Source organism: Saccostrea cucullata, unplaced genomic scaffold (assembly GCF_032062105.1).
Source record: "Saccostrea cucullata isolate Sc308-1 unplaced genomic scaffold, CSIRO_AGI_Scuc_v1 ctg539, whole genome shotgun sequence".
NCBI lineage: Eukaryota > Metazoa > Mollusca > Bivalvia > Ostreida > Ostreidae > Saccostrea > Saccostrea cuccullata.
This window is the reverse complement of record NW_026927933.1, coordinates 113,727-129,261: the sequence shown is the minus strand read 5'-3', so window position 1 is coordinate 129,261 and position 15,535 is coordinate 113,727. Positions and strand designations below refer to the sequence as shown.

At 34.7% G+C, this 15,535-nt stretch overlaps 1 protein-coding gene across 2 annotated transcripts in view; it reads left to right on the top strand.

Moving 5' to 3' along the window:
• Nucleotides 1-15,535, top strand: part of LOC134275905 (splicing factor, suppressor of white-apricot homolog) — a 225,753-nt gene that overhangs the window by 142,313 nt on the left and 67,905 nt on the right. For both annotated transcript variants that reach the window (XM_062758184.1, XM_062758183.1), the window contains 2 exons: nucleotides 5,178-5,297; nucleotides 15,081-15,251. In XM_062758184.1, the coding sequence (XP_062614168.1) occupies nucleotides 5,178-5,297; nucleotides 15,081-15,251 (291 nt within the window). The remainder of the gene's footprint in view (nucleotides 1-5,177; nucleotides 5,298-15,080; nucleotides 15,252-15,535) is intronic.

The window sequence follows — 15,535 nt, the reverse complement described above, 5'->3', positions numbered from 1 at the left end:
ATGAATCTGAGGTTAGAAATTTTTATCTGTGATATTGAAATGTTTTTTTTCTTTTCTAATTCACTCACATAATCTTTCCTTTTTTCAATTTTCTTTGGAAAAAATTATTTATTTTAAGTGGTGATTATTTTCTTCATGTAAACAACATATTTAAGAAATATTTATATTATGACTGTATAACTGATAAAATTTTTGATGCTGTTTTATTTTTCATTAAACATTCATTCTCAAGTTTATAAATGTTATCTAAATCAATACTAGTATATATATGCTCTTGAATTGTCACTAGTAAGGCATTCCTTCATTAAGATAGCTTCTTCACAAAGTTTGAGTGTCAAATTTCAAATTATATACACTGTACTCAAAATGTATCAAAATTCAATTTTTAATTTGTACTAATGTACATGCATGTGTAACATTTTACTTCTAATAATACAAAAGATTTGTTATAATTCTTGAAATCAAATAAAATTTTAAATACAGCCTTAAAACTGCAATTTTTTTTATTGATGTAAGCATAAAAAATGAATATAATTATATACAATCATTTTATGAAACCTGTGACAGTCTTGAGAAATGAGAACATATTTAAACAATAGCGAGTTAAAAGCCTCTGCACTTAATTGCAATTTAGTAAACATTTGGAATTGAAACATTCCCCTCTTATATGGATTTAATTTACTAAAGAGGCCACAAATCTAATCTATAAGTTACCATTGGTAAACATATTTCATAGGGGAAAAGTGCCTTTGTTTCATCCTCTGAAGAACAATTGGGCCGAGGTGGTTCAGGTGAGCGTTGTGGCCCATGGGCCTCTTGTCTTTTCTTTTATTCAAACTCTATTACTGATTTAGTTTTTTTTTTTTACTGTTTTGAACACAAACTATTGAAAATAAAAAAAAATTGAATACAAAAACGATGAAAAACTCAAAAGTTACTCTTGTGACTAGATAGTTGTGAAAACAAACTCAAAAAATTGAATACAAAAACTATGAGAAACTTATGACTAGATAGTTTTGAACACAAAGCAAATTCAAAAACCGTTCTTAAGACACTTGTCTTGATATAAGCATCAGGAATTCATGATTACTGCAGATTTTTTCTTTCAGGAAGATAAGTTTGTCCACATGGCAAAGCTTTAAACAAGCCCTCTGGCTACTCACAATGTCACCTGCAGTTGAAAAAATTATTTCTGATGCTACTGAAGTTGCAGGAATATACAGAATTTTTCTTGCTAAAGAAGCCACTAAAGGGCATTTGTCCTCATACATTTTCCACCACTGTAAGGGGTTACTGTTAAAAGTTGCAGGAGGCAGACTTTTATAAGTTTCTATATTTTCTGTTGCCTTTTCAAAACAGGTTTTCTCTGTAGCCGGGGTTTAAGATAAAAAATACACATCTGAAAACAGTGAAGCCAAGTCTTCCTGTTTTAACTTCTTTCTTTGAGGACTGTTATTGTTATTATTGCTGTCAATGTCAACAGCAACTTCTCCAATGCCCGGGGTGGAATCATCAGCTGTTTGAAATGTTTGGGGTGGGTCCAAATTTGGTAATGGTCATCTGTTTGAAGTGTTTGGGGTGGGTCCAAATTTGGTAATGATGGTAATGGTGGGTCTGAAGTTTCCTTGGGTTCTTGTTTAATTTTCATTGGCCCAAGTTCAGCAAGTTTGTTGATTACATTTGAATGAACTTCCTCTTTCAAAGTGTCATCTTCTAGGAAAGGCAGTGATTTAAATCTAGGATCAACAAAGCTCGCCAAAGTTAAAACATCTCTTTGGTGTTCATATCTATGCTGCAGATCCTGCACAATTGCGTTCTTCATCTGTTTTATCCCCGTACTATCATCTTCTCTTGTCTGCATTTTATGCAGAAGAGTGTGCTGTATAGGCATTATGACAGATATGGTTGGCATGCTCTCGGAGCAGAGAGAAGTTGTCACAGTTTTCAATGGCTTCAAACATTCCATGACTTCCTCAGCAAAAGCTAAGTTTTCATCTGTGAATGAATTAATATCTTTGTCTCTAAATCTTGACACTTCCTTCATTCTCAGAACTGTTGTTACAGCACAATGCACTTCAAGAAAATGACAAACCGTATCATATGCTGAGTTCCACCTTGTGGGTACATCTATCAATAGTTGTGTGCAGGCAGTTGTAAAATTCCAGCTTGTTCTCTGAGCTTTGCAGTTGCAACAGAGCTACAATGGAAAAAGGCAGCAATCTTTCTCATTCTAGCAAGAATATGGGATACTTGTTTCACCTTGAGAGACTTTTGCGCTGCAAGGTTAAGTGTATGTGCATAACATTTTATGTGATGTTCCGCTTGAAACAAGATGCCAGCTTTTTCCATATTGCTAGCATTGACTGAAACGATTGGAGGTCTTGGATCAGAAGGAAGACCCTAATCTTCGACTGCCTGTCATAAAACTTCAGCAATGTTTTCACGTACAATATTAATTTGTAATTAAAATTAAAATCATATCTCCCAGTTTAAGTATGCTTTGAAAAAATACTTAATTTCTTGTTTATTAATATTCATTTCCTTTTGCTTTTTTTTAAAATCAGATTTCAGATTCATACCTGTGTGGTTTTCTGATAAAACTCTTGTTTGAAGCACAAAATTTTGTAAAGTCCAGTCTGTGTCCATAAATACGGCAGTTATTGTAATAAACGGACCTGTACTCCTCAATGTCCATCCATCATTTGTAGTTTCTCAGAGGAAAAAAAATGAATAAGATTTTGATGATTCCTTATCATAATTGATTTTTTTTACAAATTCATTTAGATTAGGATGAATGCACTGATAATTATAAATGAATACTGAATAAAAAATAAGTAATACCTTATCTGCATTTTTAATTTTACTTTTCAACTTTGACTGTTCTTCACTGTACATCTTGGGAATGATGATGTCTGAAAACTGTTTTCATCCAGGAATGGTGTACCTAATGAAAATAAATTACAGAACCAATTAGCTGCAAATCTGTAGCTCTCCGAAAAAAAATATATTGATAGACCAGAGAGCTACACTGCCACCCATTGAAAAAACTGTATATTTATTGCGCACAAAAAAGTGCGCTCGATTCTTAATTAATTATTCCAAATTCTTACCTCAATTGCAATTAATGAAAGATTTCAAAATATTCTCTTATTTTCTATCAAGTACTCTCGTAGTTGACATCCGAATCATATATGATTATGATGTCAAAGCCAATGCATGGGGATAATTATTTCAATTAAAAATGCTCCGCTAGTTTTAGAAAAGAAAAACTTTCAATTTGATAATTATTTTAACATATAAACAGAATTTTATGAATGAATTTTGTATCTGAAAAAGATATGATTTGTACAAGTATTATATTAAGTGAAAATGTTCAACATAAGTAGCAGTTTAGGATGTTAAGATTACCTTTAAAAGAAATATTTAATTTGAGGGGTTATAGTTGTGATTTATTCTACTCTATTAAAAAAAAACCCTGTGAATCAAATATCATAACCCATGCAATTTGTGTACATGTAGGTTTTGTGTGGAGGCAATCGATCAAACTGATCTAGAATAGTTCTTTACTGTTTTGTAAATAAAAGTCAGAGATACAGAATGCATACTAGCATATTATTTCTTGTATTGTTTGTGCAGAGGCTGCTCTTATATACAAGTGAATGATCCCTGTTCTGTTTATTATATGATTATAAAAAAAATTCAAAAAAAAAAAATGAAAATATAATTTGTAATTTAATTAATTACTTTTGTGAAGTAATTGTAATTTAATTAATTACTTTTGTGAAGTAATTGTAATTTAATTAATTACATATCTTAGGAAGTCTGTAATTTAATGGTAATTTAATTGAAGAAAAAGTCAAAGTAATTGTAATTTAATTAATTACTTTTTAAAGTAATTGACCCCATCCCTGGTATAAATAAGCAAAATGTTCGATGATTAGAATATCAGGGTCAGGAGGACTACAACAATTATAAGGAATGTTTGGTTGTGGAAATAGCGAAAGAATATGTTAGAACACATGGTTAGTAATATTTTGAGATTACAGTTTTAAAAACATGGAGAAATAAATCGAGAACCGAGCGCACTTTTTTGTGCGCAATAAATATACAGTTTTTTCAATGGGTGTCACTGTAGCTTTCCAGTCTATCAATATATTTTTTTCGGAGAGCTACAGATCTGCAGCTAACGTTATGTAGTTTAACTTGTACATCACAATATTTCTCTGTCTAAACTAACCAATTGTAACAATTATCAGAGTGACAAACATACTTAAACATCAGTACTGTGTAGCAGTCAATCTGTTCAATCATATCATTGTCATTATTAAAACATGTCCTGTTTATTAAGATAAAATCTTACCTAGGGTCTAGTATTTTAATGAGACAAACAAATTCACTCCCCTCAACCACTGAGTAAGGCCCCATATCTTTAATAATAAGCCGGGCTATTTGATCTGTAATTGCTTGAGCTTTCGGACTTTTGCTAGCGTATTTTGATCCAAAACATCCACCACTAACCATTGCAGAAAGTGTCACTTGGCCTTTTGGGGAAGTAGATAAACCACGACGTGATAATGGTTTTGATTAGTTTTGTTGAGAGTTAACAATGTCAGTATTGCTGTGATGTCGGCGCATATGACTGGACAAATTTGTCGTGCCTCCAGAGTATTTAATACTTTCGTTACAATAATCACACACTGCAATATTTGCAACAACTTTCTGATTTTCTTTTCTTAACTTAAATGATTCCATATTCACCGGTTAACAGGTAATATTGCACAGCACTAATGAATAAAGACTCCTCTTCTAAAGTGTGAAATTCGTGTCACAATAGTCCAGTGTTTTGACCTTTGGAATGAAGTAATGAAAACTAACTTTTGTTTATGACAACTTTATTTTGTGATTTACCAGGGTAAAACTAGTTTGCGACGATTAATTTTCATGATCAAGCCTATTTTGGATCAGTTGTTAATAGACACATCAACTCCAAAAATTGGTTCCCAGCGAGAAATATTCGCAAAGACAAGGCTCTCAGGAACCTTGCGAAAATTTCTCGCATGCAAATAATAGTTGATTTATAATAAATCACAGCTTGTGATACTTTGTTGACAATGATTTAAAACAAATTCCCTCATATACATGTAAACTAAAGTAAGTTAAATATTCTGTTTTTATAGCTGACTCAGACAGAGAGAAGTCCAGTGCCTCAGGAACATCAACTCCCATTGGGATTGACTATACAGAGGAGAGAGAGGAGAAACCACTAGTACCCCAGGAGGAGCGGGACCGAAAACTAGGTAGGGTGGTGCATATACAAACTCAGTGTTAACAGTCAAAACTGTTTGAGAAATTCCTGTTCATTTTAAACTAGTGCACAATTGTAATTAATATATAATGGGTAATTCATGGGCACGCTTAATGGAACCTTGTTATCTCGTTTGAATGATTAAAATTCTTCAAAATTATTTCTTTCGTTTCACTCATCCGAACATAAAATATTTCTAAGTGTCTTGGTGAATAAACAACAGAACACAGATATAGAATGTGATGAGTGCCTATCAACCAGTTCGATGTGATGAGCAAGTATCAAATAGTTTATTCATTGTATGTATTGTTATGGGTCAGAATAACCCTAAATGCCAGCAAAGATCAATAACAAAATTTAAACTTAACAATAATTTATTTACAGTAGTATATAATAAGTATATGAAACATAAAGTACAAACTTAGCAAGAATCTAAAAATACATACATCAGAGTGTCCGTTTCTGCACACAATGTCTCAGTGAAAATATATATCCCAGTTATATCTCAATAGTGCTTATGCGACAAAGTATTGTATCTGCATCGAATTGACAGGGTATTTATATAGTATCATAAATCTAGAATATTCTAGAAATTATTAAAACATGATATTACTGGAACAATCTGGACATACACAAAATTTAAGAATGTTCTAGATCAAATGACCGAACATGTTGACCACTCTGGAATGTTCAAGAAACTTAATGTTACTAATTATATACATAATGAAACAATACACATCTCACAACAGTATAATAAATATGCAAAATTATCAAAGATGTACTGGAAGCAGACCCTACAAAATACAATGTAAAATATTAAACATACATGTCAGAATTTTAACAATATTTCCATTTCTTTTTTTTTTTTTTTTATCTCTACTGGTCAGAGACCTACACTAAGATACATAAAATAGTGTATCGGTTTTTGATTTCAATGAACGGTGTTGCCATGGGTACTAAAAATAGAATTTTCTGTGAAATTCCTTGAAAACGCTACTCCTTCTACAGTTTTGGTCTGATTTCAATATAACTTCGCACACAAGTAGACTACACTAAGATACATAAAATGGCGCATCGGTTTTTGATTTTGATGAACAGTGTTGCCATTGCTACTAAAAATAGAATTTTCTGTGAAATTCCTTCAAAAAGCTACTCCTTCTACAGTTTTTGTCTGATGGCAATGGCTTCTTTTCTCATCCTTTGTTATAAGTACAAACCAGTAGAGCTACAGTCTCGACAGAGACTTCTGGTTTCTATTTTATAACTCTTTGAAAGTTATTCAAGTTGATTTCATGATAGTTCTACTGGAATGTAAATTTCACCATGGCCTAATATGCGTGCAAATTATTCCACGTTTCCATCTATCAATAATTCCCAGGTATACCCAACAAACTAGACAATGATTCCTTGAATAAATGAAAAAAGAGTGTTCGAAACTGGTTGACCACTGTCAATGACCATTGTCAATGACCACTTCACGCCTGACCAGCACCTTATATACTGTGACCTTACAACTACTTTTCATTATACTTGAGCATGCCGAAATTGCTCAAACAATACACTAATAGAAATTGATTTATGTTCTCCTTCGTTTCACTCATCGGAACATAAAATATTTCTATTCTAAGTATCTTAGGGAATAAACAACAGAACACAAATATGGAATGTGATGAGGCCATCCTTAAAAAAAATGTTTGTTATACCCCCGCAAATGAAGTTTAGGGGAGTATATTGGAATCAGCTTGTCCGTCTGTCTGTCTAGCTGTCCGTCTGTAGACAAGACTTTGTCCAGACCGTTTCTCAGAAACTATTGGATGGATTTGTCTGAAAATTTGTACACTAATTATTCAACGTATGAAGGTGTGCACCTGGTACCTTCAGCATGATTGGATGATTTTTATGCATTTTTCAGGTGTTTTTTCTTTTTTATTTTGTGGTTTTGTTTGGCTCATAACTAGAAAACTATTAGACTTACAATCATCAAACTTGGCCAATTTATGCATTTTTGGTATAAGGTGTGTCACAACCTATTTTCAAGGTCACTGTGACCTTTAATTTAAGTGTAATTTAAAAAAAAAATGTCTTTTATTATTCAATTACACAATCCCAAAAATTGTAAGAGAGTTGCTGTATCCCACAGGTACTTGTGGACAGGACCCCCCCCCCCCCCCATATTCAACCCCGGGGCTTGTTGGACATTTTTTTGACAAATTATATTTATTACACTTATTCATCATGTGTACAATATGAAAAAATCGTCAAAACCCAAAAATAATCGCTCCACAAAAAAATACCCCACTATACATTATAAGAGAGAAAGCTATGAAACTCCCATTTGTTTACGCTGTACCCCCACTGGTCTTTCTGGGTTTAAAAACATGTATTTGTTTTATTTCAACCTGAAATGTCGATTCACACCGCTCTACATGTATTTCTGTCAAAGTCCATGCTATCGGATTGACTCTGCATCTCGTAAGAATCCCACAATTTCAGTCAGAATGTTGAAATTTCCCTTAGTGAAAGCAATGGAAGTCCACATAGAATGTATGATAACACCCGAGAGAGATTATTACGTCAGGCCAAAACTCTCTTGGACGTTATCCTAATAAGTGAAACATTCTCTATGCACTTCCATTGTGATTACCTAAGGAAATTTCAACGTTGTTGTTTTTAGATTTTTAGGTCACCTGAGTAAACTCAGGTGACCTATTGCTATCTGTTTTCGTCCGTCGTCGTGCGTTGTCCGTTAACATTTGAACATTTTCAGCTACTTCTCTGCAACCACTGAACCAATTTCAACCAAATTTGGCACAAAGCGTCTATGGGTGAAGGGGAACAAAAATTGGGAATTTCATGGTCCCTGCCTCCCTGGGGCCTGGGGGGTGGGGCAAAAACCACTAAAATTATTGCAATCTTTAAAAATCTTCTTCTTTACTCCTGGACATCAAGCAGTCAAACTGTTTGCATGATTGCAATCAGCATTGAGTCCTCTACCAAAATTGTGAAATTCATGGCCCTTGGGTCAGGGGTTTTATTGCTAGGGCGGGATAAATAAGTATATAGTGAAAATTCATTATTTCTTCTCTTCTCTGCTCCTGGGTATTAAATAAACTAACTAAGTGCATAGTTATGATGAGCAAGAGTGAGCAAGAGTGCCTCTACCAAAATTGTGAATTTTATGGCCCCAGGGTCAGGGTTCGGGTGTTAGGGCAGGGCTCTATAGATTATATAATGAAAATACATGAATTCTTTGAAAAAATTTCTTTTCTGCTCCTAGGAATTAAATAAACTAAGTACACAGTTATGATGAGCAAGAATACCTCTTCCAAAATTTTTATTTTATGGCCCTAGGGTCAGGGGTTCTAGTGATAGGGCGGGGCTCTATTGATTATATAGTGAAAATACATTAAATCTTTGAAAATTTTCTTCTCTGCTCTTGGGTATTAAGCAGATGAGCTACCTATGTAGTTATGATGAGCAAGGACCCTAATCTTCCAGAATTGTGAATTTCAAGGCCCCAGGGTCAGGGGTACCATGAGGGGGGGGGGGTGTACTTATATACTGAAACTGGATGAATTGTTTGAGATCTGCTCCTTGGTATTAATCAAATATTTTTGAAAAGCAAGGGTACCTTTTCAAAAATTGTGCTATGTGTGGATCTAGGCCTAAGGGTCAGGGGTTTATGTGTGATAGGGGCATTACTGATTATTTCTGAATATTACTGATTACTTGAAATGCATTTTTTGCTCCCCCACCCTGCCTATGGGTATTAAGTAAACAAACTAAGCAACTGCTAAGTGTATTGTTATGATGATCAATAATGCCTCTTTCAAAATTGTGAAAGCCATAGCATCTGGCTTAAAACATGAATCAAATTAAATCACTGGAAAGTTGTTGCATAATGCTCAGGTGACCTATAAGGCCCATGGGCCTCTTGTTAGATGATGCTATCCATTTCCATGCGTTGTGTGTTAAAATTTGAACATTTTCAACTTCTCTGAAACCACTGAACCAATTTCAACCATATTTGGTATATAGCATCTATGGATGAAGGGAAACAAAAATTATGAATTTCATTGTCCCCGCCCCCCTGGGGCCTGAGGGGTGGGTCCAAAACCACTAAAATTATTGCAATCTTAAAAAATCTTCTTCTTTACTCCTGGACATCAAGCAGGCAAACTGTTAGAATGAATGTAATAAGCATTGAGTCCTTTACCAAAATTGTGAAATTCATGGCCCCAGGGTCAGGGGTTCTAGTGCTAGGGCGGGGCTATATAGATTCTGATCTACCTCTGGGTATTAAGTAAATAGAGTAAGCATGCTTAAAGTGCATTTTCTCTTTGTTACTCTGATCTACCTCTGGGTATTAAGTAAATAGAGTAAGCATGCTTAAAGTTAATAATTATAAAAGCAATGGTGCCTCTTTCAAAATTGTGAATTGTGAATCTCATGGATTAGTTGAAGACACAAACCAAATTTAATTGTTGCACAATACTCAGGTGACCTGTATGGCCCGTGGGCCTCTTGTTTGAAATAATATTGAAAAATAGTTTTTTGTAATGTCATTAACGCTGCAAAATTATTCTCCTTCATGTAGTATTTATATGCTGTGTACTTTGCCCTCAGGAGCCCATATTTGGCAGTAAACTTTCTGTTTATATTGAGGCGCTGCAGTGTACTGAATACTCATTTTCTAGAAATGGGCCCGGGGAGGGTGTGTGTGTGTGAGCACAGGGGCCGGTAACATACTGTTTTTAGCTCTACTGGTCAGAGACCAGAAGAGCTTATGCGATAGTAATGCGTCCGGCGTCCGTCCGTCTGTCTGTAAACAATTTTTCAAAATGCTACTCCTCCTACAGTTTTGGTCTAATTTCAATATAACTTGGCACACGAGTAGACTACACTAAGATACATAATTCTGTGTATCGGTTTTTGATTTCGATGAACGGTGTTGCCGTGGTTACTAAAAATAGAAATTTCTGTGAAATTCTTTCAAAATGCTACTCCTCCTACAGTTTTGGTCTGATTTCAGTATAACTTGGCACACAAGTAGACTACACTAAGATACATAATTCTGTATATCGGTTTTTGATTTTGATGAACGGTGTTGCCGTGGTTACTAAAAATAGAAATTTCTGTGAAATTCTTTCAAAATGCTACTCCTCCTACAGTTTTGGTTTGATTTCATTATAACTTGGCACACAAGTAGAATACACTAAGATACATAATTATACTTATCGGTTTTTGATTTCGGTGAACGGTGTTGCCGTGGTTACTAAAAATAGAAATATCTGTAAAATTGTTTCAAAATGCTACTCCTCCTACAGTTTAGGTCTGATTTCAATATAACTTGGCACATAAGTAGAATACACTAAGATACATAATTCTGTATATCGAATTTTAATTTTGATGAACGGTGTTGCCGTGGTTACTAAGAATAGAAATGTCTGTAAAATTGTTTCAAAATGCTACTCCTCCTACAGTTTTGGTCTGATTTCAGTATAACTTGGTACACAAGTAGACTACACTAAGAACATAAAGAGACTTTATCAACGATCATTATTCTATTTAGTTTCAAATCCCAGCTGCTTAAGTACTTTTCTCTTCCTTTGCTATAAGTTCAAACCAGTAGAGCTTCAGTCTCGACAGAGACTTCTGGTTTAAAAAATGTAATCAAGTAAAATCCTCCTTCCATGAGTGCACCCTTATATTTCTACCCCTCAGCGGGGCCCTTGCTGACTGGTCAGTTTTCTAGTTACAATCATGCAAACAGTTTGACTGCTAGATGTCCAGGAGTAAAGAAGAAGATTTTTTTTAAAGATTTCATTAATTTTAGTGGTTTTAGCCCCACCCCTCAGGCCCCAGGGGAGCAAGGATCATGAAATTCACAATTTTTGTTCCCCTTCATACATAGATGCTTTGTGCCAAATTTGGTTGAAATTGGTTCAGTGGTTGCAGAGAAGAAGCTGAAAATGTTCAAATGTTAATGTACAAGGCACGACAACGGACGAAAACGGATAGCAATAGGTCACCTGAATTTACTCAGGTGACCTAAAAATTTGAAAATATCAATTGACTAATTTCAGAGCATCATGTCCCACATGAAAGATATGTGTGTGTGTTTGTGGGGAGGGGCATTTGTCAAGCTATAATGCAACCAGTTGATAATTATTTGTTATAATTAATGCTTACACCACAGGGAATGTTTGTTTAAACAAATATTATAAGTAATGGAAAAATTATAAAATTGTGAGCTGGCACCTATTCTGAAAAACCCAGCGGGGAGTATTTGTCCCTATTAGACAGTTCTAGTTTTCCTCTTTTTTTCAACCAAAAATAGCACAGATACTAGATCTAACTATTGATATGTGACCAGTGACTTAATTTGGGCTTTACACATGCATCAAAATTTAATTCGAATTCACTTCCCTTAGCGTTCACATGGAGTTCATGCGAAGTAATTTATTGCACAGTTAATTGGTTCAAATTAAACTATTATTTTGACAATGAGACGGGTTCTGTATCATAGATACAAATTTGGGGGTGGACGAGTGCATAGCATGAGTCTCCACCCCAAAAGAAGTATATATCTTGGCCCCCTAAAAATCAACGTTTTAGAATGACATTCAGATATTTTTAATTGATATTTATTTTGTAGAAGAGATTATATTAGAAATATTTCCAATATATTTTTCACATTTTTATGCACTCACTAGCTGTAAATGACATTAGAAATAATGCTATTTTTGCTATCTATCAAAAAAGCCAAAAGTATGCCTTTTTTAGCTCACCTGAGCAAGTGAGCTTTTCTGATCACATTTTGTCCGTCGTCCGTCCGTCTGTCTGTCCATCCATCCGTCTGTCTGTAAACTTTTCACATTTTTGACTTCTTCTCAAGAACCACTGGGCCAATTTTGACCAAACATGGTACAAAGCATACTTGAGTAAAGGGGAATTTAAATTGTTAAAGTGAAGGGCCAAGTCCCCTCACAAGGGGAGATAATCAAGAAAAAGCAAAAATAGGGTGGGGTCATTAAAAAATCTTTTTCTTAAGAACCACTAGGCCAGAAAAGCTGAAACTTAGGTGGAAGCATCCTGAGGTAGTGTAGATTCTAAATTGTTCAAATCATGCCCCCCGGGGGTAGGATGGGGCCACAATGGGGAATCAAAGTTTTGCATAGAAATATATAGGAAAAATCTTTTAAAATCTTCTCAAGAAACACTGGGCCAGAAAAGCTGAAACTTATGCTGAAGCATCCTGGGGTAGTGTAGATTCTAAATTGTTCAAATCATGACCCCAGGGGGTAGGGCGGGGCCACTATGAGGAACCAAAGTTTTACATAGAAATATGTAAGAAAAATCTTTAAAAATCTTTTTCTCAAGAACCACTAGGCCAGAAAAGCTGAAACTTATGCTGAAGCATCCTGGGGTAGTGTAGACTCTAAATTGCTCAAATCTTGACCCCCGGGGGTAGGGCAGGGCCACAATGGGAAATCAAATTTTACATAGAAATATAAAGGAAAAATCTTTTAAAATCTTCTTCTCAAGAACCACTGGGCCAGAAAAGCTGAAACTTATGTGGAAGCATTCTGGGGTAGTGTAGATTCTAAATTGTTAAAATCATGACCGCCGGGGGTAGGGCGGGGCCACAATGGGAAATCAAATTTTACATAGAAATATAAAGGAAAAATCTTTAAAAATCTTCTTCTCAAGAACCACTGGGCCAGAAAAGCTGAAACTTATGTGGAAGCATTCTGGGGTAGTGTAGATTCTAAATTGTTTAAATCATGACCCCCGGGGGTAGGGCAGGGCCACAATGGGAAATCAAATTTTACATAAAAATATAAAAGAAAAATTATAAAAAATCTTCTTCTCAAGAACCACTGGGCCAGAATAGCTGAAACTTATGTGGAGGCATCCTGGGTTAGTGCAGGTTTTAAATTATTCAAATCATGACCCCGGGGTTTGGGGGGGGCACAATAAGGTCTCAAAGTTTTTCATAGAAATATATAGAAAAAATCTTTAAAAAAATCTTCTCCTCAAGACCCACTGGGCCAGAAAAGCTGAAACTTATGTGGAAGCTTCCTGGGATAGTGTAGATTTCAAATTGTTTAAATCATGACCCCTGGGGGTAGGGTGGGGTCACAATATGTATAACAAGGGGGAAATCTAGGAAAGAACAGCATGGGCAAGGCTTCTCAGGTGAGCGATGTGGCCCATGGGCCTCTTGTCTTGATGTTTTTTCTTATGGGAAACATAGAGCGCACTAATTCAAGGGAAAAACAGATGTCACTAATTAGTATTGGATAGATACACCTTTGGTAAAAATATAAAGCTTGTTCTAGGCTGCGCTTTATATTTTCTGGAAGAAAAACTGCTTGAAAATGAGCAGTTTTATGCAAAATATGCTAAAATGGCAGGAAAACGTGATTTGTATGATGTCATATTTCTAAAGTAATGGCATTTTGATCAAAATGAAAATGACCAATGAAGGTTGCATATAAAGCTGTACAAATTAAAGATATATATAAAGTAAAATTAAGATATTCATTTTAAGGTGCCAATTGAGACACTTACCATATATCGCTCTTTGTATCTATGATACTGAACCTGTCGAGTTCTCTAAATGCTTTTTGACACGATCAATTAAAGAAAAATAGCTTCGACAACTTTATAACTATGCAGCATCCAAGCTTCCGCCAGAGTTCTGTAGATGAGACCCTGATTGGGAGTACACATCAGCAGTATATATACTTCTATGGAAAACATAAGATTTGGTCAGATTAGTTTTGACAATTTAATGGGGTAGACGTAATCCAGCGATAGACAGACAGTCTTAATGGATAAGGTAGAGGATTTAACTGTAATTGTTGTGGTCTATTGTAGATGGAAGTTGATCATAATATATTTCAGGGGTTTTAAAATCCCGGTTTAACTAGATAAACAAAAACAGGATATACAGAAAACTCTTTGATGGACTTTGATGTCACAGGTTTTTATTTTCTAATTAAATTGTGACATTAAAAACGAAGTGAAAGAGACGTGCGGCTGTCATCAACGATAAGGATTTACGATGAAATTTTTAAAATAAAAAACACAAATGGACTAGAATGATTTTGCAGGAGGAGAGTGGATGTTTTCCATTCTTTTTGTTTGGATTGAAATTATGTAAAGATTCTGTGTGGAATACATTTTAAAAGTGATTGAGAAATTTACATTTTACATTCCCAGGGAAATATTTCTCCAACATTTATAGTAGGAAAACATCAGTATTTACTATTTGTATGTGCTTTTGATAAATTCATTCAGATTTATTTTTAGACTATGCTGTATTTTACATACAGTATAGTTGGCTAATACAAGACAATATATAGGGCAAATACAGAACGGGAAGTAGATCCACCCACCATAGTCCCATTCTGTATTGCTAATACAGAACAGTAAACTTCAAAGAAAAACACCACTATCTTGTCACAATTTGTATTAAATTCTCCATGTGAATGCTGTTTAGATTAAATTCGCAGTAACTTACTTTTAACTTAAATTAAACTCTCCATGTGAACATGGCATATAATTTGAATGTATTTCCGCCATTTCACATGTATCTGGTATATTGTTTTTGTGTATATTGTACATAGAACCTTATGTACCATTAATTAATTTGAGTGAATAAATTGAACTTGAACTTGGAGGCGAAACCTACCATGATAATTTAGGAGCAATGTTTTTGTTATGGTTTTAAATGTGATTATAAGAATTCTTTTTATTATAATAGTTGAGGAGCGACTTAAGGACAAATTAGCTCAGGCTGCCAGAGAGAAGCTGGTTCAGACTTCAAGGGAAAAACAGATGCAAGCTGAAAGAAAAAGAAAGGCTGCCATGTTTATTAACATGCTGCGTTCTTGTAATTCAGGAGCAGCTGGTGAAGAGGAGGAAGAATTTCTAAGTATGTACACAGTGATCATCAGAATGAAACACTTATGCCCTGTTCACACGGAGAGTTTAATTGGAATTAAACGTAAGTTACTGTGAATTAAATTTGAACCGAGTTCACACGTGGAGTTTAACGGGTTGGAGAGAATACTCGAAATCGGGTATTATCCGTGAAATCGCGTATAATACCTGATATTAGGGTATCGTTGAATCCGCGAAATCGGGTATTCGTGCAACTTTCCATAAAAACAAAAGAATAAAGCAACAGCACATTATGCCAGTTACTGTTACTTGTAC